The following is a 27,104-nucleotide window of genomic DNA, read 5'->3' on the forward strand; positions in this document are numbered from 1 at the left end:
GATGTGGAGGCTTTAGAGAGGGTGCAGAAGAGATTTACCAGGATGTTGCCTGGTATGGAGGGCATTAGCTATGAGGAGCGGTTGAATAAACTCGGTTTGTTCTCACTGGAACGATAGAGGTTGAGGGGCGACCTGATAGAGATCTGCAAAATTATGAGGGGCATAGACAGAGTGGATAGTCAGAGGCTTTTCCCCAGGGTATAGGAGTCAATTACTAGGGGGCATAGGTTTAAGGTGAGAGGGGCAGGGTTTAGAGGAGATGTACGAGGTAAGTTTTTTACACAGAGGGTAGTGGGTGCCTGGAACCCGCTACCGGAGGAGGTGGTGGAAGCAGGGACGATAGTGACATTTAAGGGGCATCTTGACAAATACATGAATAGGATGGGAATAGAGGGATACGGACCCAGGAAGTGTAGAAGATGGTAGTTTAGTCGGGCAGCATGGTCGGCACGGGCTTGGAGGGCCGAAGGGCCTGTTCCTGTGCTGTACATTTCTTTGTTCTTTGTTTGTTCTAACACAGACCATGCATACAACATAGTCGCTATGCAACACAGACCATGTATACAACATGGCCTCGACACAACACTAACTATGTATACAACTCAGTTTCTATACAGCATGGTTTGTGTATAAAACATTATACAACACAGCCTCTGCTCAGAACATGAAGCTGCACAGCATGGTTGCTGTATACGGGATGGACTTTGTGTACAACATGGCCTCTGTACATAATCCACACAACATAGTCTCTGCACACAACACAATCTCTACACAACACAGTCTCTGGACACATCACATTTTGTACACAGCACGGATGGTCTCTGTACACAATACCATCTGTTATGATCTGGCGGATGACATTTGCCACACAAACTAAAACTGACAGGCAAATCTGGCCCACACATCACAACCTGCTTTTTGTATTAGGACAATGAGAAGACACATTTACTGAATTCAGGAGCCACAAATTCCAGTAACGCTTTGGGGATTTAAAAAATCAATTAAAAATTTGTTAAGATAAGAAAAGAAAACTTGAACACGCAAGTTTACATTTCCATAGTAAAAATTAGTCTTACGAAACATTCTCCCAAAAAGATTTTTCTATTTGGCCAGACCCACAAATAAACACCCTTGTCAATGACCTAGAGGAAGGCGCAGAAGGGTGGGTGAGTAAATTTGCAGACGATACTAAAGTCGGTGGTGTTGTCGATAGTGTGGAAGGATGTAGCAGGTTACAAAGGGATATAGATAAGCTGCAGAGCTGGGCTGAGAGGTGGCAAATGGAGTTTAATGTAGAGAAGTGTGAGGTGATTCACTTTGGAAGGAATAACAGGAATGTGGAATATTTGGCTAAAGTGTGGATGAGCAGAGGGATCTAGGTGTCCATGTACACAGATCCCTGAAAGTTGCCACCCAGGTTGATAGGGTTGTGAAGAAGGCCTATGGAGTGTTGGCCTTTATTGGTAGAGGGATTGAGTTCCGGAGTCAGGAGGTCATGTTGCAGCTGTACAAAACTCTGGTACGGCCGCATTTGGAGTATTGCGTACAGTTCTGGTCACCGCATTATAGGAAGGACGTGGAGGCTTTGGAGCGGGTGCAGAGGAGATTTACCAGGATGTTGCCTGGTATGGAGGGAAAATCTTATGAGGAAAGGCTGATGGACTTGATGTTGTTTTCGTTGGAGAGAAGAAGGTTAAGAGGAGACTTAATAGAGGCATACAAAATGATCAGGGGGTTGGATAGGGTGGACAGTGAGAGCCTTCTCCCGCGGATGGAAGTGGCTGGCACGAGGGGACAGAGCTTTAAACTGAGGGGTAATAGATATAGGACAGAGGTCAGAGGTAGGTTCTTTACGCAAAGAGTAGTGAGGCCGTGGAATGCCCTACCTGCTACAGTAGTGAACTCGCCAACATTGAGGGCATTTAAAAGTTTATTGGATAAACATATGGATGATAATGGTATAGTGTAGGTTAGATGGCTTTTGTTTCGGTGCAACATCGTGGGCCGAAGGGCCTGTACTGCGCTGTATCGTTCTATGTTCTATGTTCTATAGTTTAAATATAAAAATTACTGTAGTATTTGCTGTCGAAAAGCTAAATCACAGGGCTTTCCTCACTCCCACTCTGCTGTGGAAATTCAGGAAACTGCAAAACTATTCAAAGCAAAACTATTTTTTGAAGCCGATAGACTTTTCTGGTTAACTAGGTGGCTGATTTGAAATGAATCTCTACCAGCCCAGAACTCTTGCCAGCAGCTCTTTCTCATATTGACAATCCCAGGAGGTTTCACAAGGGTCGCACTCCTCAATTTATCTACATCGCTGCTCAAATTTTTCCTTGCTTCTTTCATTTTGATTTTATTGTCTTCAACCTGTCTCTGAAACTTAACTTTCCGGGAATATAAAAATCTGTCATGTTTTCCCAATTGCCACAAATGTTGGTTAAAATAAAATGTAACAACCTTTTGTTTCTGAACAAAATGTTTGTGAGGGATAGAAGCCTTTTACTTCCCTTTAAAATGTAACAACTGAAAACGACAAACACAGTCCCTGTACACAACAGGGTCTCTGTACACAACAGGCTCTCTGTACACAACAGGCTCTCTGTACACAACAGGTTCTCTGTACACAACAGGCTCTCTGTACACAACAGGCTCTCTGTACACAACAGGCTCTCTGCACACAACAGGGTCTCTGTACACAAGAGGCTCTCTGCACACAACAGGCTCTCTGTACACAACAGGTTCTCTGTACACAACAGGCTCTCTGTACACAACAGGCTCTCTGCACACAACAGGGTCTCTGTACACAAGAGGCTCTCTGCACACAACAGGCTCTCTGTACACAACAGGCTCTCTGTACACAACAGGCTCTCTGCACACAACAGGGTCTCTGTACACAAGAGGCTCTCTGCACACAACAGGCTCTCTGTGTTGAATCCCAAATTTCTTTCTCCGTCAGTCTGGCCTCAATAAAAGTCGAGATGGATTTGCAAGTAAAAAGAAGTTATTTTATTCAGCTTGCAAGCTACCTAGTCCACAGTGATACAGACAACATGTTGCTGTCTGCAGTCCCGGGAATTAAGTGAAGGTCCCAGACAAAGAGATCAGTACTCATACATTCAAATGGCATCAAGTTTCACATACTCGACACCCATAGGTCATCCTATGTCCCTCCTGGCTTGTTTGATCTATTCTGATTGGCTCACTTCCAATCCCTTTCTCCGGCCCCTATCAATGCAGCATCACTCTCATAGACACACCTCTTCCTGCTTTTTCCATGCGGTCTCAAATCCTTTGTCTCTACCTGCCAGAATCAAAGTGGCTTATTTCTACATTACATTAACTAATATCTCTAAAGTAACTATTTTATATCACATTCGTCATTCCCTCCTTTTATCATTCCATGATAACCGAACTATCCAATCCATAGCTACGGTTCCTCATCTAAAAAGATCCGTCGCTGCATTTCCAATTCCTGTCTGAGGCCCCCTTCATCTGCCTCACCCTCATGGATTTTAACAGTTAAATTTTTTTTGGCGGTGATCTGATCCAGTGCACCCCGCATTCTACCCATCACACATTTAAGGATGGCCAGGCTCACAAAGATGCAGCCGATAGCTACCACTAGATACATGGCCATATTTATCAACCAGTCCTTCCATCCTCCAAATCCCCAGTTACCCCAAGAGCCAGGATCCTGCATCCCGTCCAAGTGATCCCGTATGTGATCCATAAATTTAGTGATGTTAGCGGTCAAGTCCTGAACTCCCATGATACACTTGCCCTGTACTTTGGCGCATACCCCACCCTCACGGGCCAGAAGATAGTCAAGAGCATACCGGTTCTGCATTGCAAACAACCGTAGCTGAGACAACTCCTTGGTTATTGCCCCGAGGGCTCCCAAGGTTTCATTTCCCAAGATGGTAAGGCCGCAAATAAAATAATTCCGATCACTGACAGCCAAGGAACCCCCCACACCTCCCAGTGTCAATACGCTCAGAATGCCCCACCCGGCTGAGTGGCCCCGGTTGGGTGCAAGAACCTGAGGTTTTTTCCAGTTCTCGCAAAATTCAGCAGAGACTGCCCGGCGTGCTAACTGATTATGCAGGTTCCACGCCGAAGGGCAGGGGACTGTGGTAGGGACTAGAGTCCCAATAGCAATTCGGCGGGGAAATGGGGGTGACAAAACGTTGGTCGCTGGACCATTAAATAAAAAGTAGTATCCTTGCTCCGTGTGCAGGCTAGCATCACAATCAGTATATCAGTTGCGTAAGGACCCCCCAGTAGCCCAGTTTATCCAACTTTGAAATGCCCATTCGGGCCGCCCAGCAATGCGGAAAGCCCTAGTCCCAACAGTGATATGAGAGACATTCGCCCAGCCACAGAGGAGCTGGAGGCCGGCGTTCAATGGAACGCAAGTGGTGTTGTAACAAACGCATTGGCCAGACGCCTGGGTGATATGGCACCTCCTGTCCGTACAGGTGGGAAACAGACATGTTATATTTGTGCCCACCTCTACCAGCAAACAGCCGTATCCTTCACTGCTGAAGCAATTCTCGTACGACCGGGAATCCCTATTGGGAGTGAAGTGGCTAGGTATGTACGCCCTCCACCGTCGCAGCCTATCATATTGTGAATGGGGATTATCCCGAGGAAGGGGAAGGCAAATAGCCGGTGGTGCTGAACCCGGATCGTAAGGAAGAGTGACCTGATCGGGCAGTGGTTCGGAATGCTGACAATGAACCACCGTTTGGGGAGTGCACCAAAGCGGTGAAACAGAAAATAACCTAGACACCGCTGCGGGGTTTGGGTAGCAGACAACCCGTCCCTGGCCATACAAACGGTGGTAAATCTGGTAGAAGAGATTCATACTACCTGGGTTTTCCTCAGTTTGGCCTTTAATTAACTTAAGTGTATCTCCCGGTAACCTACGTTCTAGCTGTACTTCCCTTCTCATACGCCCCGTCCTCTCTCTAGTCCCTTTCTCTTTCTCATAGCCTCTTCCTACACTCTTCTGACAGCCTGATTTTACCTTTATTGTACCACTCTTAACACATCCAAAATCAAATTTACATGTATTCCAAAAACAAGGCAATGTCCATATAATGTTCCCTTCCCATCGCCGGGACCGGTGCAACTGCTTCATGACTCCTGCATTCTCCTTAACTTTGATGACCTTCCATGAGTCCTCGTATATGGGGGCAGCGAAGAACATCACCTTTGCATAGGTGATGTATCCTTGTAGATTGGTTGGGGCTACACAGATACATAATATTCCCCTTTTCCATGTCCATCGCCAATAACACGCCAAGCGAAGTGAGGCCAAATATCAGACAGACGATGCGTAGCCACTCCATCATGCTCCACACCTGTAAAATAGCACTGGAGAAGGGAGGCAGGTTAGTATCCGACCTTTTACAGTAGTGGAGATGGACTCAATTTACAGTGATGTAGGTGGACCCAAGCACTTCGCCCCTCCACTTTAACTGCTGTGGGGGTGGTAAGGAGAACTTGGAAGGGCCCGTCCCATCGCGGCTCCGACCCCTTCCTAGTCCAATTTTTGACCATGACATAACTACCGGGCTGGACTGAAAGTGAGCTAGGTACTGGGGGCGTTGGCTGGTGAGCCGCACGGACCTGGCCACGGAGTTCCTTGAGCACTTGCGTGAGGGCTAGAACATAGGTGGTCATTTCTTCAGTCATATGGTGAAACTGAACCAGTCTGGGAACCTGCAGGCTCCAGGGAGTTCTAAGAGGCCTGCCATAAAGAATCTCGGCGGGAGAGAGCCGGGCCAGTCCCGCAGGTGTAACCCGCAGCTGGAAGAGGGCAACGGGGAGCAACTTAAGCCATGTCAGTCCCGTGTCTGCTCTTAATTTAGCCAATTTAGTTTTGAGGGTCTGATTGTGTCTCTCAACCAACCCGGCCGCCTGCGGTCTGTAAGCACAGTGTAACTGCTGGCGTATGCCCAACTGGGAGCAAAACTCCTTGTTAATTTGTCCAATAAAATGAGGCCCATTATCAGAACTTAACTGAGCTGGTATACCGTACCGGGGAATGATTTCCCTCATCAAGACTTTAACCACAGTAGCAGCTTTATTATCGGTAGTCGGATACGCCTCGACCCATCTGCTGAACACATCCACAATGACCAAAACATATTTGTAACATTGACACCTTTCCAACTCAATGTAATCCATTTGGAGCGTCTCAAAGGGACCACTGGGCAACGGGATTTGCCCCTTCCCACAAGGGATACCTTTTCCGGTGTTATATTGCTAACAAATCAAACACCGATTACTGATACTTTGGGCCAACCCCTGCATTTTAGGGTGCCACCAAGTGTCCAGCAACAAATCACTAGTCCCTCGAGCCCCACAATGAGTTGCAAAGTGTACACATTCAATGACCCATAAAGCCAGCACATCAGACATACAAGTCTGATGTGCAGGCGTGGTCCATAAAGAATAAACAGAATCATATGTACAACCTAACCGTTTCCACATTTGTTTATCACTCTCAGGAGCGTCCTCCTGTAACCTTATGACGTCTTGGATGGTTGGCATTGACTTGTCAGAAGCAGACATATTTATAGTAGATCGTTTAGTCTGACTTAACATCTTAGGCACCATCACTTGCTGAATTTGCGCGGCTGTTCGCGCTGCACAATCTGCTCGTTCATTACCAACGTCAACTGGGGTTGTACCATTCGTGTGGGCAGCGCATTTAATAACGGAAATCTGCGCTGGCATAAGGAGGGCCTGCAGTAAGTCATTAACTAAACCCCGGTTGGATATTTCTGTGCCTGCCGAGGTAAGGAATCCCCTATTCTTCTAGAGGTAATAAACAAGTTTAGGGAGTTAGGCTGGAAGTTGAAAGCCAGGACAGACAGAGTTGTCATCTCTGGTTTGTTGCCGGTGCCACGTGATAGCGAGGCTAGGAATAGGGAGAGAGTGCAGTTGAACACGTGGCTGCAGGAATGGTGTAGGAGGGAGGGCTTCAGGTATTTGGATAATTGGAGCGCATTCTGGGGAAGGTGGGACCTGTACAAGCAGGACGGGTTGCATCTGAACCAGAGGGGCACCAATATCCTGGGAGGGAGGTTTGCTAGTACTCTTCGGGAGGGTTTAAACTAATTTGGCAGGGGAATGGGAACCGGATTTGTAGTCCAGCAACTAAGGTAGCCGATATTCAGGACGCCAAAGCATGTAATGAGGCAGTGGGGAAGGGAACACTGACAAAGGAGAGTATTTGCAGGCACGGAGATGGGTTGAAGTGTGTATACTTCAACGCAAGAAGCATCAGGAATAAGGTGGGTGAACTTAAGGCATGGATCGGTACTTGGGACTACGATGTGGTGGCCATCACGGAAACTTGGATAGAAGAGGGGCAGAAATGGTTGTTGGAGGTCCCTGGTTATAGATGTTTCAATAAGATTAGGGAGGGTGGTAAAAGAGGTGGGGGGGAGTGGCATTATTAATTAGAGATAGTATAACAGCTGCAGAAAGGCAGTTCGAGGAGTATCACCCTATTGAGGTAGTATGGGTTGAAGTCAGAAATAGGAAAGGAGCAGTCACCTTGTTAGGAGTTTTCTATAGGCCCCCCAATAGTAGCAGAGATGTGGAGGAACAGATTGGGAAACAGATTTTGGAAAGGTGCAGAAGTCATAGGGTAGTAGTCATGGGCGACTTTAACTTCCCAAATATTGAGTGGAAACTCTTTAGATCAAATAGTTTGGATGGGGTGGTGTTTGTGCAGTGTGTCCAGGAAGCTTTTCTAACACAGTATGTAGATTGTCCGACCAGAGGAGGGGCAATATTGGATTTAGTACTTGGTAATGAACCAGGGCAAGTGATAGATTTGTTAGTGGGGGAGCATTTTGGAGATAGTGACCACAATTCTGTGACTTTCACTTTAGTAATGGAGAGGGATAGGTACGTGCAACAGGGCAAGGTTTACAATTGGGGGAAGGGTAAATACGATGTTGTCAGACAAGAATTGAAGTGCATAAGTTGGGAACATAGGCTGGCAGGGAAGGACACAAGTGAAATGTGGAACTTGTTCAAGGAACAGGTGCTACGTGTCCTTGATATGTATGTCCCTGTCAGGCAGGGAAGAGATGGTCGAGTGAGGGAACCATGGTTGACAAGAGAGGCTGAATGTCTTGTTAAGAGAAAAAAGGTGACTGATGTAAGGCTGAAGAAACAAGGTTCAGACAGGGCATTGGAGGGATACAAGATAGCCAGGAGGGAACTGAAGAAAGGGATTAGGAGAGCTAAGAGAGGGCATGAACAATCTTTGGCGGGTAGGATCAAGGAAAACCCCAAGGCCTTTTACACATATGTGAGAAATATGAGAATGACTAGAGCGAGGGTAGGTCCGATCAAGGACAGTAGCGGGAGATTGTGTATTGAGTCTGAAGAGATAGGAGAGGTCTTGAACGAGTACTTTTCTTCTGTATTTACAAATGAGAGTGGCGATATTGTTGGAGAGGACAGTGTGAAACAGATTGGTAAGCTTGAGGAAATACTTGTTAGGAAGGAAGATGTGTTGGGCATTTTGAAAAACTTGAGGATAGACAAGTCCCCCAGGCCTGACGGGATATATCCAAGGATTCTATGGGAAGCAAGAGATGAAATTGCAGAGCCGTTGGCAATGATCTTTTCGTCCTCACTGTCAACAGGGGTGGTACCAGGGGATTGGAGAGTGGCGAATGTCGTGCCCCTGTTCAAAAAAGGAACTAGGGATAACCCTGGGAATTACAGGCCAGTTAGTCTTACTTTGGTGGTAGGCAAAGTAATGGAAAGGGTACTGAAGGATAGGATTTCTGAGCATCTGGAAAGACACTGCTTGATTCGGGATAGTCAGCACGGATTTGTGAGGGGTAGGTCTTGCCTTACAAATCTTATTGAATTCTTTGAGGAGGTGACCAAGCATGTGGATGAAGGTAAAGCAGTGGATGTAGTGTACATGGATTTTAGTAAGGCATTTGATAAAGTTCCCCATGGTAGGCTTCTGCACAAAGTAAGGAGGCATGGGATAGTGGGAAATTTGGCCAGTTGGATAACGAACTGGCTAACCGATAGAAGTCAGAGAGTGGTGGTGGATGGCAAATATTCAGCCTGGATCCCCGTTACCAGTGGTGTACCGCAGGGATCAGTTCTGGGTCCTCTGCTGTTTGTGATTTTCATTAATGACTTGGATGAGGGAGTTGAAGGGTGGGTCAGTAAATTTGCAGACGATACGAAGATTGGTGGAGTTGTGGATAGTAAGGAGGGCTGTTGTCGGCTGCAAAGAGACATAGATAGGATGCAGAGCTGGGCTGAGAAGTGGCAGATGGAGTTTAACCCTGAAAAGTGTGAGGTTGTCCATTTTGGAAGGACAAATATGAATGCGGAATACAGGGTTAACGGTAGAGTTCTTGGCATTGTGGAGGAGCAGAGAGATCTTGGGGTCTATGTTCATACATCTTTGAAAGTTGCCACTCAAGTGGATAGAGCTGTGAAGAAGGCCTATGGTGTGCTCGCGTTCATTAACAGAGGGATTGAATTTAAGAGCTGTGAGGTGATGATGCAGCTGTACAAAACTTTGGTAAGGCCACATTTGGAGTACTGTGTACAGTTCTGGTCGCCTCATTTTCGGAAGGATGTGGAAGCTCTGGAAAAGGTGCAAAGGAGATTTACCAGGATGTTGCCTGGAATGGAGAGTAGGTCTTACGAGGAAAGGTTGAGGGTGCTAGGCCTTTTCTCATTAGAGCGGAGAAGGATGAGGGGCGACTTGATAGAGGTTTATAAGATGATCAGGGGAATAGATAGAGTAGACAGTCAGAGACTTTTTCCCCAGGTGGAACACACCATTACAAGGGGACATAAATTTAAGGTGAAAGGTGGAAGATATAGGAGGGATATCAGAGGTAGGTTCTTTACCCAGAGAGTAGTGGGGGCATGGAATGCACTGCCTGTGGAAGTAGTTGAGTCGGAAACATTAGGGACCTTCAAGCAGCTGTTGGATAGGTACATGGATTACGGGAAAATGATATAGTGTAGATTTATTTGTTCTTAAGGGCAGCACGGTAGCATTGTGGATAGCACAATTGCTTCACAGATCCATGGTCCCAGGTTCGATTCCAGCTTGGGTCATTGTCTGTGCGGAGTCTGCACGTCCTCCCCGTGTCTGCGTGGGTGTCCTCCGGGTGCTCCGGTTTCCTCCCACAGTCCAAAGATGTGCGGGTTAGGTGAATTGGCCACTGATAAATTGCCCTTAATGTCCAAATTGCCCCTGGTGTTGGGTGGAGGTGTTGAGTTTGGGTAGGGTGCTCTTTCCAAGAGCTGGTGCAGACTCAAAGGGCCGAATGGCCTCCTTCTGCACTGTAAATTCAATGATAATCTATGATTAATCTAGGACAAAGGTTCGGCACAACATCGTGGGCCGAAGGGCCTGTTCTGTGCTGTATTTTCTATAAGTTGTCCGAAGTCATGAACTACCCCGAAAGCATATCGGGAGTCAGTGTAGATATTTACCCGGCGATCTCCCCCAAGTATACATGCACGGGTGAGGGCAAAAAGTTCGGCTTGTTGTGCTGAGTAAGGGGTCTGGAAAGCTGCCGCTTCTAGAATCAGACCATCCTGATCTATGATTGCTTAACCGGACAATCTCCGGCCAGTGGGGCTTACTAATGCACTGCCATCAACATACATAATCATGGCAGGTTGTTCTAACGGAATATCACTCAGATCGTCCCTTATTGTTGTAGTTTCCTGAATCAAGGCTAAACAGTCGTGACCAGGCGCATCCTCATGGACAGGGGGACCGCTAAGAAAACAGGCTGGATTGATAGTGGTACAGTATTTAAATGTCAGACGTGGATTGTTCAAAAGGTATATCTCATACCTATTCTGACGAGCTGCGGTAAGATGCTGAGTCTGCAGTTGCCCCAATAGTGCGATTATCGAGTGGGAGCTATACACCGTAATATCCTGTTGGAGAGTGATGTTGGCAGCAGCCTGCAAACTATTGTATATCGCTGCCAAGATCTGGGTGCAAACAGGGTGGCCCAACGCCACTGGGTCGAGTTTGGAAGAGTAATATGCTACGGGCCGGTGCTTGTCCCCATGTTGCGGGGCGAGTACCGCTGTTGAACATCCTTCCAGAACAGTACAGTATATCTGGAATGGTCGGTCGTACAAGGGCCTCCCGAGGGCCGGCGCTTGTAACAAGGCCTGCTTCAGGCAACGGAAGGCCTCGAGTGCCTCGGTGGTGAGAGTAAAGTTCCCCTCTTTACTAGTGTAAGGCGTCAGCAGCTTTGTATAGACAGCGATGTTTGGTATCCACTGCCGACAATAATTCACCATACCCAGCCAATGACGAACCTCCTTGGCTATTGTAGGGGCGGGGAATTGGCATATTGGTTCAATCCTACTGGGTTCGAGACTTCTTTCTGTGGCTGTAAGTAAAACTCCTAAGAACTTAACCTTTCTCTGAGCCACCAAGACCTTTGCTTGTGAGACAACATAACCCAACGAGGATAGGTGGTTTAATAATTGGATCACATCATCCCTATTACTGGGCTCGTCAGGACTTGCCACCAATATGTCATCTACATACTGCACCAGAGTGGAACCATGCTCCAATGTCAAGGCCTGGAGTTGGGTCTGCAGACATCTGGAGAAGAGTGTAGGTGAGTTGACGAACCCCTGTGGCAGTCGGGTCCAGGTATACTGCTGCCCATTGTAAGTGAAGGCAAACAAATATTGACTTTCAGTTGCAAGTGGGAGGGGAAAGAAGGCGTGCTTAAGGTCAATTACGGCGAAGACCCGGGCTTGAGCTGGAATTTGAGCCAGTATGTGGGCAGGGTTAGGGACGAGAGTATGTAACGGCTGTGCGATGGCATTGATTGAACGTAAATCCTGTACTAATCAGTACTGGTCTGGTTTGGCTGGTTTAGGCACAGCAAGTATGGGGGTGTTACATTCTGATTGGCAAGGGACCAAAATACCCTGTTTCAACAGCTCTTGAATTAATTTATCTATTGATGGAGCAGCTTGAGATTTCAGGGGGTATTGTCGAATGGAAGGTAGCTTTACATGATCCTTAATCATCACCTTAATAGGTATAACATTTGTCTTTCCCACTTGTGATGGGTATTCCGCCCAGACCTGTGGATTGACATATTCCAACACATCATGTCCCCTGTGATGCTGCAGTCGAGTGTTAATCGTTTCAGGGACCTCAAAATATTTTATGGCAGTGCCGTCGGGCGTGACTTGAAGTGCGTAGTCTGTTGGATCTGAATGATCCACTGCTCTCCTGACCATTCGCCCCATATCCCTGACATGGTACTGGTCATGGACCTGACGTGTAATATGAGGGCTTACCGAAGCTGACTGTGGCCATAAATGTGATGATATTGTAACAAAATCGGCTGTACCTTCTTTTCCCGTGACTGTGGCTGTAACCTTGACTGGCCATTCGGTCTCAAGTAACGGCCGGTATTTGTCCTCCAACTCCCTGTTTCGTCCAGTTCTGTCATAGGCCAGGGTAACGTGATGCAGTGACTGTTCAACATCTAACGTCCACCACTGGGGGGTGATAGAAATATAGCACTGTTGTCTCATCCTCCATGATGTAACCGTTACCCCCTCATCTCCGCACTCTCGCTGTAGCTGGAAGATACACAGTAAATCTCGGGCCAACAAGTTACCGTCCAATCCAGTAGTCACTACAAACTGATGATCCGCAGACTTATTCTCGTAAGTGACTGTCACAGGTTCAGAAATAGGATACTCACACACACAACAGGGTCTCTGTACACAACAGGCTCTCTGTACACAACAGGGTCTCTGTACACAACAGGGTCTCTGTACACAACAGGCTCTCTGTACACAACAGGGTCTCTGTACACAACAGGGTCTCTGTTCACAACAGGGTCTCTGTACACAACAGGGTCTCTGTACACAACAGGGTCTCTGTACACAACAGGCTCTCTGTACACAACAGGGTCTCTGTACACAACAGGCTCTCTGTTCACAACAGGGTCTCTGTACACAACAGGCTCTCTGTACACAACAGGCTCTCTGTACACAACAGACTCTCTGCACACAACAGGCTCTCTGTACACAACAGGGTCTCTGTTCACAACAGGCTCTCTGTACACAACAGGCTCTCTGCACACAACAGGGTCTCTGTACACAACAGGCCCTCTGTACACAACAGGCTCTCTGTACACAACAGGGTCTCTGTACACAACAGGCTCTCTGTACACTACAGGGTCTCTGTTCACAACAGGGTCTCTGTACACAACAGGGTCTCTGTACACAACAGACTATCTGTACACAACAGGCTCTCTGTTCACAACAGGGTCTCTGTACACAACAGGCTCTCTGCACACAACAGGGTCTCTGTACACAACAGGCTCTCTGTACACAACAGGATCTCTGTACACAACAGAGTCTCTGTACACAACAGGGTCTCTGTACACAACAGGGTCTCTGTACACAACAGGGTCTCTGTAAACAACAGGGTCTCTGTACACAACAGGGTCTCTGTACACAACAGGGTCTCTGTTCACAACAGGGTCTCTGTACACAACAGGGTCTCTGTACACAACAGGGTCTCTGTACACAACAGACTCTCTGTACACAACAGGGTCTCTGTTCACAACAGGGTCTCTGTACACAACAGGGTCTCTGCACACAACAGGATCTCTGTACACAACTAGGTCTCTGTACACAACAGGGTCTCTGTTCACAACAGGGTCTCTGTTCACAACAGAGTCTCTGTACACAACAGGGTCTCTGCACACAACAGGGTCTCTGCACACAACAGGGTCTCTGTACACAACAGAGTCTCTGTACACAACAGGATCTCTGTACAAAACAGGGTCTCTGTACACAACAGGGTCTCTGTACACAACAGGTTCTCTGTACACAACAGGGTCCCTGTACACAACAGGGTCTCTGTACACAACAGGGTCTCTGTACACAACAGGGTCTCTGTACACAACAGGGTCTCTGTACACAACAGGCTCTCTGTACACAACAGGGTCTCTGTACACAACAGGCTCTCTGTACACAACAGGCTCTCTGTACACAACAGGGTCTCTGTACACAACAGGGTCTCTGTACACAACAGGCTCTCTGTACACAACAGGGTCTCTGCACACAACAGGCTCTCTGTACACAACAGGGTCTCTGTACACAACAGGGTCTCTGTACACAACAGGCTCTCTGTTCACAACAGGCTCTCTGCACACAACAGACTCTCTGTACACAACAGGGTCTCTGTACACAACAGGCTCTCTGTTCACAACAGGGTCTCTGTTCACAACAGGCTCTCTGTACACAACAGGCTCTCTGTACACAACAGGGTCTCTGTACACAACAGGGTCTCTGTACACAACAGGGTCTCTGTACACAACAGGCTCTCTGTACACAACAGGTTCTCTGTACACAACAGGGTCTCTGTACACAACAGGGTCTCTGTACACAACAGGGTCTCTGTACACAACAGGCCCTCTGTACACAACAGGGTCTCTGTTCACAACAGGGTCTCTGTACACAACAGGGTCTCTGTACACAACAGGCTCTCTGTACACAACAGGCTCTCTGTTCACAACAGGGTCTCTGTACACAACAGGGTCTCTGTACACAACAGGGTCTCTGTACACAACAGTCTCTCTGTTCACAACAGGGTCCCTATACACAACAGGGTCTCTATACACAACAGGCCCTCTGTACACAACAGGGTCTCTGTTCACAACAGGGTCTCTGTACACAACAGGCTCTCTGTACACAACAGGGTCTCTGTACACAACAGGGTCTCTGTACACAACAGGGTCTCTGTACACAACAGGGTCTCTGTACACAATAGGGTCTCTGTACACAACAGGGTCTCTGTACACAACAGGGTCTCTGTACACAACAGGGTCTCTGTTCACAACAGGGTCTCTGTACACAACAGGCTCTCTGTACACAACCGGGTCTCTGTACACAACAGGGTCTCTGTACACAACAGGGTCTCTGTTCACAACAGGGTCTCTGTATACAACAGGGTCTCTGCACACAACAGGGTCTCTGCACACAACAGGGTCTCTGTACACAACAGGCTCTCTGTACACAACAGGCTCTCTGTACACAACAGGCTCTCTGTACACAACAGGGTCTCTGTACACAACAGGGTCTCTGTACACAACAGGCTCTCTGTACACAACAGGGTCTCTGTACACAACAGGATCTCTGTACACAACAGGGTCTCTGTACACAACAGGGTCTCTGTACACAACAGGATCTCTGTACACAACAGGGTCTCTGTACACAACAGGGTCTCTGTACACAACAGGGTCTCTGTACACAACAGGGTCTCTGTACACAGCAGGGTCTCTGTACACAGCAGGGTCTCTGTACACAACAGGGTCAGTTTAAATTATAACACTTTGCATCAAAAGCTGTTTTCTTGTGTTCAATAACTTGCCAGAGCCTTTTCCCACGAGGTGTCTGCTGCCCCCTTGTGATGTTGCTGTTTCATGTCTATCGAAAAGTTTAATGTCTATCGAAAAGTTTAATGTCTATCATACAATTTAATGTCTATCGTACAGTTTAATGTCTATCGTACAGTTTAATGTCTATTGTACAGTTTAATGTCTATCGAAAAGTTTAATGTCTATCGTACAGTTTAATGTTGATCGTACAGTTTAATGTCTATCGTACTGTTTAATGTCTATCGTACAGTTTAATGTCTATCAAAACGTTTAATGTCTATCGTACAGTTTAATGTCTATCCTACAGTTTAACGTCTATCGTACAGCTTAACGTCTATCGTACAGTTTAATGTCTATCGTACTGTTTAATGTCTATCGTACTGTTTAATGTCTATCGTACAGTTTAATGTCTATCAAAACGTTTAATGTCTATCGTACAGTTTAATGTCTATCCTACAGTTTAATGTCTATCGAAAAGTTTAATGTCTATCGAAACGTTTCATGTCTATCGTACAGTTTAATGTCTATCCTACAGTTTAACGTCTATCGTACAGTTTAACGTCTATCGTACAGTTTAATGTCTATCGTACTGTTTAATGTCTATCGTACAGTTTAATGTCTATCGTACTGTTTAATGTCTATCGTACAGTTTAATGTCTATCGAAACGTTTCATGTCTATCGTACAGTTTAATGTCTATCCTACAGTTTAACGTCTATCGTACAGTTTAATGTCTATCGTACAGTTTAATGTCTATCGTACAGTTTAATGTCTATCCTACAGTTTAACGTCTATCGTACAGTTTAACGTCTATCGTACAGTTTAATGTCTATCGTACTGTTTAATGTCTATCGTACAGTTTAATGTCTATTGTACAGTTTAATGTCTATCGAAACGTTTCATGTCTATCGTACAGTTTAATGTCTATCCTACAGTTTAACGTCTATCGTACAGTTTAATGTCTATCGAAACGTTTCATGTCTATCGTACAGTTTAATGTCTATCCTACAGTTTAACGTCTATCGTACAGTTTAATGTCTATCGTACAGTTTAATGTCTATCGTACAGTTTAATGTCTATCGTACAGTTTAATGTCTATCGTACAGTTTAATGTCTATCGTACAGTTTAATGTCTATCGAAAAGTTTAATGTCTATCGTACAGTTTAATGTCTATCGAAAAGTTTAATGTCTATCGTACAGTTTAATGTCTATCGTACAGTTTAATGTCTATCCTACAGGTTAATGTCTATCGAAAAGTTTAATGTCTATCGAAAAGTTTAATGTCTATCGTACAGTTTAATGTCTATCGTACAGTTTAATGTCTTTCCTACAGGTTAATGTCTATCCTACAGTTTAATGTCTATCGTACAGTTTAATGTCTATCGAAAAGTTTAATGTCTATCGAAAAGTTTAATGTCTATCCTACAGGTTAATGTCTATCGAAAAGTTTAATGTCTATCGAAAAGTTTAATGTCTATCGAAAAGTTTAATGTCTATCGTACAGTTTAATGTCTATCGTACAGTTTAATGTCTATCGTACAGTTTAATGTCTATCGTACAGTTTAATGTCTATCGTACAGTTTAATGTCTATCGTACAGTTTAATGTCTATCGAAAAGTTTAATGTCTATCGTACAGTTTAATGTCTATCGAAAAGTTTAATGTCTATCGTACAGTTTAATGTCTATCGTACAGTTTAATGTCTATCCTACAGGTTAATGTCTATCGAAAAGTTTAATGTCTATCGAAAAGTTTAATGTCTATCGTACAGTTTAATGTCTATCGTACAGTTTAATGTCTTTCCTACAGGTTAATGTCTATCCTACAGTTTAATGTCTATCGTACAGTTTAATGTCTATCGAAAAGTTTAATGTCTATCGAAAAGTTTAATGTCTATCCTACAGGTTAATGTCTATCGAAAAGTTTAATGTCTATCGAAAAGTTTAATGTCTATCGAAAAGTTTAATGTCTATCGTACAGTTTAATGTCTTTCCTACAGGTTAATGTCTATCGTACAGTTTAATGTCTATCGTACAGTTTAATGTCTTTCCTACAGGTTAATGTCTATCGAAAAGTTTAATGTCAATCGAAAAGTTTAATGTCTATCGAAAAGTTTAATGTCTATCGTACAGTTTAATGTCTATCGTACAGTTTAATGTCTATCGAAAAGTTTAATGTCTATCGAAAAGTTTAATGTCTATCGTACAGTTTAATGTCTTTCCTACAGGTTAATGTCTATCCTACAGTTTAATGTCTATTGTACAGTTTAATGTCTATCGTACAGTTTAATGTCTATCGAAAAGTTTAATGTCTATCGAAAAGTTTAATGTCTATCGAAAAGTTTAATGTCTATCGTACAACAGGGTCTCTGTACACAACAGAGTCTCTGTACACAACAGGGTCTCTGTACACAACAGGCTCTCTGTACACAACCGGGTCTCTGTGCACAACAGGATCTCTGTACACAACAGGGTCTCTGTACACAACAGGCTCTCTGTACACAATAGGATCTCTGTACACAACAGGTTCTCTGTACACAACAGGGTCTCTGTACACAACAGGGTCTCTGTACACAACAGGGTCTCTGTACACAACAGGGTCTCTGTACACAGCAGGGTCTCTGTACACAACAGGGTCTCTGTACACAACAGGCTCTCTGTTCACAACAGGGTCTCTGTACACAACAGGGTCTCTGTACACAACAGGGTCTCTGTACACAACAGGCTCTCTGTTCACAACAGGGTCTCTGTACACAACAGGCTCTCTGTTCACAACAGGGTCTCTGTACACAACAGGCTCTCTGTTCACAACAGGGTCTCTGTACACAACAGGGTCTCTGTACACAACAGAGTCTCTGTACACAACAGGTTCTCTGTACACAACAGGGTCTCTGTACACAACAGGGTCTCTGTACACAACAGAGTCTCTGTACACAACAGGCTCTCTGTACACAACAGGCTCTCTGTACACAACAGGGTCTCTGCACACAACAGGCTCTCTGCACACAACAGGGTCTCTGCACACAACAGGGTCTCTGTACACAACAGGATCTCTGTACACAACAGGTTCTCTGTACACAACAGGGTCTCTGTACACAACAGGGTCTCTGTAACAACAGGTTCTCTGTACACAACAGGGTCTCTGTACACAACAGGGTCTCTGTACACAACAGGCTCTCTGTACACAACAGGGTCTCTGTACACAACCGGGTCTCTGTACACAACAGGTTCTCTGCACACAACAAGGTCTCTGTACACAACAGGGTCTCTGTACACAACAGGCTCTCTGTACACAACAGGGTCTCTGTACACAACAGGGTCTCTGTACACAACCGGGTCTCTGTACACAACATGTTCTCTGCACACAACAGGCTCTCTGTACACAACAGGGTCTCTGTACACAACCGGGTCTCTGTACACAACAGGTTCTCTGCACACAACAAGGTCTCTGTACACAACAAGGTCTCTGTACACAACAGCGTCTCTGTACACAACAGGATCTCTGTACACAACAGGATCTCTGTACACAACAGGGTCTCTGTACACAACAGGCTCTCTGTACACAACAGGGTCTCTGTACACAACAGGGTCTCTGTAACAACAGGTTCTCTGTACACAACAGGGTCTCTGTACACAACAGGGTCTCTGTACACAACAGGGTCTCTGTACACAACAGGCTCTCTGTACACAACCGGGTCTCTGTACACAACCGGGTTTCTGTACACAACAGGTTCTCTGCACACAACACGGTCTCTGTACACAACCGGGTCTCTGTACACAACAGGCTCTCTGTACACAACAGGGTCTCTGTAACAACAGGGTCTCTGTAACAACAGGTTCTCTGTACACAACAGGGTCTCTGTACACAACAGGGTCTCTGTACACAACAGGGTCTCTGTACACAACAGGGTCTCTGTACACAACAGGGTCCCTGTTCACAACAGGCTCTCTGTACACAACAGGCTCTCTGTACACAACAGGGTCTTTCTACACAACAGAATCTCTGTACACAACAGGATCTCTGTACACAACAGGCTCTCTGTACACAACAGGGTCTCTGTACACAACAGGATCTCTGTACGCAACAGGGTCTCTGTACACAACAGGCTCTCTGTACACAACAGGCTCTCTGTACACAACAGTGTTTCTGTACACAACAGAATCTCTGTACACAACAGGATCTCTGTACGCAACAGGGTCTCTGTACACAACAGGGTCTCTGTACACAACAGTGTCTCTGTACACAACAGGATCTCTGTACACAACAGGATCTTTGTACACAACAGGCTCTCTGTACACAACAGGCTCTCTGTACACAACAGGGTCTCTGTATACAACAGGATCTCTGTACGCAACAGGGTCTCTGTACACAACAGAATCACTGTACACAACAGGATCTCTGTACGCAACAGGGTCTCTGTACACAACAGTGTCTCTGTACACAACAGGATCTCTGTACACAACAGGCTCTCTGTACACAACAGGGTCTCTGTATACAACAGGATCTCTGTACGCAACAGGGTCTCTGTACACAACAGAATCTCTGTACGCAACAGGATCTCTGTACGCAACAGGGTCTCTGTACACAACAGTGTCTCTGTACACAACAGGATCTCTGTACACAACAGGATCTCTGTACACAACAGGCTCTCTGTACACAACAGGCTCTCTGTACACAACAGGGTCTCTGTATACAACAGGATCTCTGTACGCAACAGGGTCTCTGTACACAACAGAATCTCTGTACGCAACAGGATCTCTGTACGCAACAGGGTCTCTGTACACAACAGGGTCTCTGTACACAACAGGGTCTCTGTACACAACAGGCTCTCTGTACACAACAGGGTCTCTGTACACAACCGGGTCTCTGTACACAACAGGTTCTCTGCACACAACAAGGTCTCTGTACACAACCGGGTCTCTGTACACAACAGGCTCTTTGTACACAACAGGTTCTCTGCACACAACAAGGTCTCTGTACACAACCGGGTCTCTGTACACAACAGGCTCTCTGTACACAACAGGGTCCCTGTTCACAACAGGCTCTCTGTACACAACAGGCTCTCTGTACACAACAGGGTCTCTGTACACAACAGGGTCTTTCTACACAACAGGGTCTCTGTACACAACAGTGTCTCTGTACACAACAGAATCTCTGTACACAACAGGATCTCTGTACACAACAGGCTCTCTGTACACAACAGGGTCTCTGTACACAACAGGATCTCTGTACGCAACAGGGTCTCTGTACACAACAGGCTCTCTGTACACAACAGGCTCTCTGTACACAACAGTGTTTCTGTACACAACAGAATCTCTGTACACAACAGGATCTCTGTACGCAACAGGGTCTCTGTACACAACAGGGTCTCTGTACACAACAGTGTCTCTGTACACAACAGGATCTCTGTACACAACAGGATCTTTGTACACAACAGGCTCTCTGTACACAACAGGCTCTCTGTACACAACAGGGTCTCTGTACACAACAGGGTCTCTGTATACAACAGGATCTCTGTACGCAACAGGGTCTCTGTACACAACAGAATCACTGTACACAACAGGATCTCTGTACGCAACAGGGTCTCTGTACACAACAGTGTCTCTGTACACAACAGGATCTCTGTACACAACAGGCTCTCTGTACACAACAGGCTCTCTGTACACAACAGGGTCTCTGTATACAACAGGATCTCTGTACACAACAGGGTCTCTGTACACAACAGGGTCTCTGTACACAACAGGATCTCTGTATACAACAGGATCTCTGTACACAACAGTGTCTCTGTACACAACAGGATCTCTGCACACAACAGGCTCTCTGTACACAACAGGGTCTCTGTATACAACAGGATCTCTGTATACAACAGGGTCTCTGTACACAACAGGGTCTCTGTACACAACAGTGTCTCTGTACACAACAGGATCTCTGTACACAACAGGCTCTCTGTACACAACAGGGTCTCTGTATACAACAGGATCTCTGTACACAACAGGGTCTCTGTACACAACAGGGTCTCTGTACACAACAGGGTCTCTGTTCACAACAGGGCCTCTGTACACAACAGGCTCTCTGTACACAACAGGCTCTCTGTACACAACAGGATCTGTGTACACAACAGGGTCTCTGTATACAACAGGTTCTCTGTACACAACAGGGTCTCTGTACACAACAGTGTCTCTGTACACAACAGGGTCTCTGTACACAACAGGCTCTCTGTACACAACAGGCTCTCTGTACACAACAGGCTCTCTGTACACAACAGGCTCTCTGTTCACAACAGGGTCTCTGTACACAACAGGGTCTCTGTTCACAACAGGGTCTCTGTACACAACAGGCTCTCTGTACACAACAGGTTCTCTGTACACAACCGGGTCTCTGTACACAACAGGGTCTCTGTTCACAACAGGCTCTCTGTACACAACAGGCTCTCTGTTCACAACAGGGTCTCTGTACACAACAGGGTCTCTGTTCACAACAGGGTCTCTGTACACAACAGGGTCTCTGTACACAACCGGGTCTCTGTAACAACAGGTTCTCTGTACACAACAGGTTCTCTGTACACAACAGGGTCTCTGTACACAACCGGGTCTCTGTAACAACAGGTTCTCTGTACACAACAGGGTCTCTGTACACAACAGTGTCTCTGTACACAACAGGGTCTCTGTTCACAACAGGGTCTCTGCACACAACAGGGTCTCTGTACACAACCGGGTCTCTGTACACAACAGGATCTCTGTACACAACAGGCTCTCTGTACACAACAGGGTCTCTGTACACAACAGGGTCTCTGTAACAACAGGTTCTCTGTACACAACAGGGTCTCTGTACACAACAGGGTCTCTGTTCACAACAGGGTCTCTGTTCACAACAGGGTCTCTGTACACAACAGGGTCTCTGTACACAACAGGGTCTCTGTACACAACAGGATCTCTGTACACAACAGGCTCTCTGTACACAACAGGGTCTCTGTACACAACAGGCTCTCTGTACACAACAGTGTCTCTGTACACAACAGGGTCTCTGTTCACAACAGGGTCTCTGTACACAACAGGTTCTCTGTACACAACAGGGTCTCTGTACACAACAGGATCTCTGTACACAACAGGGTCTCTGTAACAACAGGATCTCTGTACACAACAGGGTCTCTGTACACAACAGTGTCTCTGTACACAACAGGGTCTCTGTTCACAACAGGGTCTCTGTACACAACAGGGTCTCTGTACACAACCGGGTCTCTGTAACAACAGGTTCTCTGTACACAACAGGGTCTCTGTACACAACCGGGTCTCTGTAACAACAGGTTCTCTGTACACAACAGGGTCTCTGTACACAACCGGGTCTCTGTAACAACAGGTTCTCTGTACACAACAGGTTCTCTGTACACAACAGGGTCTCTGTACACAACCGGGTCTCTGTAACAACAGGTTCTCTGTACACAACAGGGTCTCTGTACACAACAGGGTCTCTGTTCACAACAGGGTCTCTGTTCACAACAGGATCTCTGTACACAACAGGGTCTCTGTAACAACAGGATCTCTGTACACAACAGGGTCTCTGTACACAACAGTGTCTCTGTACACAACAGGGTCTCTGTTCACAACAGGGTCTCTGTACACAACAGGGTCTCTGTACACAACCGGGTCTCTGTAACAACAGGTTCTCTGTACACAACAGGATCTCTGTACACAACAGGATCTCTGTACACAACAGGGTCTCTTTAACAACAGGATCTCTGTACACAACAGGGTCTCTGTACACAACAGGATCTCTGTACACAACAGGGTCTCTCTACACAACAGGGTCTCTGTACACAACAGAGTCTCTGTACACAACAGGATCTCTGTACGCAACAGGATCTCTGTACGCAACAGGGTCTCTGTATACAACAGGATCTCTGTACACAACAGGATCTCTGTACACAACAGGCTCTCTGTACACAACAGGGTCTCTGTATACAACAGGGTCTCTGTACACAACAGGGTCTCTGTACACAACAGGATCTCTGTACGCAACAGGATCTCTGTACGCAACAGGATCTCTGTACGCAACAGGGTCTCTGTACACAACAGGGTCTCTGTACACAACAGGGTTGATGGTGTTTGGTGCTCGGTGTTTGGTGCTAAGTGTTTGGTGCTCGGTGTTTGGTGTTTGGTGCTCAGTGTTTGGTGCTCAGTGTTTGGTGTTTGGTGCTCGGTGTTTGGTGCTCAATGTTTGGTGTTTGATGCTCGGTGTTTGGTGCTCAGTGTTTGGTGTTTGGTGCTCAGTGATTGGTGCTCAGTGTTTCATGTTTGGTGTTTGGTGTTCAGTGTTTGGTGTTTGGTGCTCAGTGTTTGGTGCTCGGTGTTTGGTGTTTGTTGTTTGGTGCTCAGTGTTTGCTGTTTGGTGTTTGGTGCTCAGTGTTTGGTGTTTGGTGCTCGGTGTTTGGTGTTTGGTTCTCAGTGTTTGGGGTTTGGTGCTCGGTGTTTGGTGTTTGGTGCTCGGTGTTTGGTGTTTGGTGCTCAGTGTTTGGTGCTCAGTGTTTGGTTCTCAGTGTTTGGGGTTTGGTGCTCAATGTTTGGTGTTTGGTGCTCGGTGTTTGGTGTTTGGTGCTCAGTGTTTGGTGCTCAGTGTTTGGTTCTCAGTGTTTGGTGCTCAATGTTTGGTGTTTGGTGCTCAGTGTTTGGTGCTCAGTGTTTGATGCTCGGTGTTTGGTGCTCAATGTTTGGTGCTCGGTGTTTGGTGCTCAGTGTTTGGTGTTTGGTGCTCAGTGTTTGGTGCTCAGTGTTTGGTGCTCGGTGTTTTGTGTTTTGTGTTTGGTGGTTGGTGCTCAGTGTTTGGTGTTTGGAGCTCAATGTTTGGTGTTTGGTGGTCAGTGTTTGGTGCTCGGTGTTTGGTGCTCAATGTTTGGTTTTTGGTGCTCGGTGTTTGGTCCTCAGAGTTTGGTGTTTGGTGGTCAGTGTTTGGTGCTCGGTGTTTGCTGTTTGGTGCTAAGTGTTTGATGCTCGGTGTTTGGTGCTCAATGTTTGGTATTTGGTGCTCAGTATTTGGTGTTTGGTGCTTGGTGTTTGGTGCTCGGTGTTTGGTGCTCAGTGTTTGGTGCTCGGTGTTTGGTGCTCAGTGTTTGGTGTTTGGAGCTCAGTGTTTGGTGTTGGTGCTCGGTGTTTGGTGCTCGGTGTTTGGTGCTCGGTGTTTGGTGTTTGATGCTCGGTGTTTGGTGCTCAGTGTTTGGTGTTTGGTGCTAAGTTTTTGGTGTTTGGTGCTCAGTGTTTGGTGTTTGGTGTTTGGTGCTCGGTGTTTGGTGCTCGGTGTTTGGTGTTTGGTGCTCGGTGTTTGGTGCTCGGTGTTTGGTGTTTGATGCTCGGTGTTTGGTGCTCGGTGTTTGGTGCTCGGTGTTTGGTGCTCGGTGTTTGGTGTTGGGTGTTTGGTGTTTGATGCTCGGTGTTTGGTGCTCGGTGTTTGGTGCTCGGTGTTTGGTGCTCGGTGTTTGGTGTTGGGTGTTTGGTGCTCAGTGTTTGGTGTTTGGTGTTTGGTGCTCGGTGTTTGGTGTTTAGTGTTTGGTGCTCAGTGTTTCGTGTTTGGTGCTCGGTGTTTGGTGCTCGGTTTTTGTTGATTGTTGTTTGGTGCTCGGTGTTTGGTGCTCGGTTTTTGTTGTTTGTTGTTTGGTGCTTGGTGTTTGGTGTTTGGTGCTCAATGTTTGGTGCTCAGTGTTTGGTGCTCAGCGTTTGGTGCTCGGTGTTTGGTGTTTGGTGCTCAATGTTTGGTACTCGCTGTATGGTGTTTACTGTTTGGTGCTCGGTGTTTGGTGCTCGGTGTTTCGTGCTCGGTGTATGGTGTTTGAAGTTTGATGTTTGGTGCTCGGTGTTTGGTGCTCGGTGTTTGGCGTTTGGTGCTCGGTGTTTGGCGTTTGGTGTTTGGTGCTCGGTGTTTGATACCTGCAATATGCTGTTCCTATTGGGCAGTGCCAGCTCAGTTTAACTCTCAATTCTTTGATATTTTAGAGTGTGGAGGTGCAGTGAAACTCGGGGACACACAGAATGCCTCGTTCCTTCCTTGTCAGATGCAAGCGTGTTAGCAGTTACCAGGAGCAGAACTACAGTGACGATGAGAATGTCCAGCATACATTGAGACCTCATATCAGTGAGGGTAAGGAGGCTGCACTGTCTGGGTGCCCTGTCTGGGGGCTCTGTCTGGGGGCCCTGTCTGGGGGCACTGTCTGGGGGCACTGTCTGGGTGCCCTGTCTGGGGGCACTGTCTGGGGGCACTGTCTGGGGGCACTGTCTGGGGGCTCTGTCTGGGGGCTCTGTCTGGGGGCTCTGTCTGGGTACAGTGTCTGGGGGCTCTGTCTGGGGGCTCTGTCTGGGGACAGTGTCTGGGGGCTCTGTCTGGGGACAGTGTCTGGGGGCTCTGTCTGGGGACAGTGTCTGGGGGCTCTGTCTGGGGGCTCTGTCTGGGGACAGTGTCTGGGGGCTCTGTCTGGGGGCTCTGTCTGGGGACAGTGTCTGGGGGCACTGTCTGGGGGCTCTGTCTGGGGACATTGTCTGGGGGCTCTGTCTGGGGGCTCTGTCTGGGGGCTCTGTCTGGGGGCTCTGTCTGGGGGCTCTGTCTGGGGGCTCTGTCTGGGGGCTCTGTCTGGGGGCTCTGTCTGGGGGCTCTGTCTGGGGACAGTGTCTGGGGGCTCTGTCTGGGGGCTCTGTCTGGGGACAGTGTCTGGGGACTCTGTCTGGGGGCTCTGTCTGGGGGCTCTGTCTGGGGGCTCTGTCTGGGGGCTCTGTCTGGGGGCGCTGTCTGGGGGCGCTGTCTGGGGGCTCTGTCTGGGGACAGTGTCTGGGGGCACTGTCTGGGGGCTCTGTCTGGGGGCTCTGTCTGGGGGCTCTGTCTGGGGGCGCTGTCTGGGGGCTCTGTCTGGGGACAGTGTCTGGGGGCTCTGTCTGGGGGCTCTGTCTGGGGGCTCTGTCTGGGGGCTCTGTCTGGGGGCGCTGTCTGGGGGCTCTGTCTGGGGGCTCTGTCTGGGGGCTCTGTCTGGGGGCTCTGTCTGGGGGCTCTGTCTGGGGGCTCTGTCTGGGGGCTCTGTCTGGGGACAGTGTCTGGGGGCTCTGTCTGGGGGCTCTGTCTGGGGACAGTGTCTGGGGGCTCTGTCTGGGGGCTCTGTCTGGGGGCTCTGTCTGGGGGCTCTGTCTGGGGGCTCTGTCTGGGGGCTCTGTCTGGGGGCTCTGTCTGGGGGCTCTGTCTGGGAGCTCTGTCTGGGGGCTCTGTCTGGGGACAGTGTCTGGGGGCTCTGTCTGGGGGCTCTGTCTGGGGGCTCTGTCTGGGGGCTCTGTCTGGGGACAGTGTCTGGGGGCTCTGTCTGGGGGCTCTGTCTGGGGGCTCTGTCTGGGGACAGTGTCTGGGGACAGTGTCTGGGGGCACTGTCTGGGGGCTCTGTCTGGGGGCTCTGTCTGGGGGCTCTGTCTGGGGACACTGTCTGGGGGCTCTGTCTGAGGGCGCTGTCTGGGGACAGTGTCTGGGGGCGCTGTCTGGGGGCGCTGTCTGGGGGCTCTGTCTGGGGGCTCTGTCTGGGGGCTCTGTCTGGGGGCTCTGTCTGAGGGCTCTGTCTGGGGGCTCTGTCTGGGGGCTCTGTCTGGAGGCTCTGTCTGGGGGCTCTGTCTGGGGG

General features: G+C 47.5%; 1 protein-coding gene across 1 annotated transcript in view; it reads left to right on the forward strand.

The window, feature by feature from the left end:
• The window catches only part of LOC140403366 (zinc finger protein Gfi-1b-like), a 131,796-nt gene that overhangs the window by 14,392 nt on the left and 90,300 nt on the right, over positions 1–27,104 (forward strand). Inside the window, exon 2 of the mRNA XM_072491274.1 lies at positions 25,453–25,597. Coding sequence (XP_072347375.1) covers positions 25,489–25,597 — 109 coding nt within the window. The 5' untranslated portion in view covers positions 25,453–25,488. The remainder of the gene's footprint in view (positions 1–25,452; positions 25,598–27,104) is intronic.

This window comes from Scyliorhinus torazame, chromosome 27 (assembly GCF_047496885.1).
Source record: "Scyliorhinus torazame isolate Kashiwa2021f chromosome 27, sScyTor2.1, whole genome shotgun sequence".
In the NCBI taxonomy this organism is placed as follows: domain Eukaryota; kingdom Metazoa; phylum Chordata; class Chondrichthyes; order Carcharhiniformes; family Scyliorhinidae; genus Scyliorhinus; species Scyliorhinus torazame.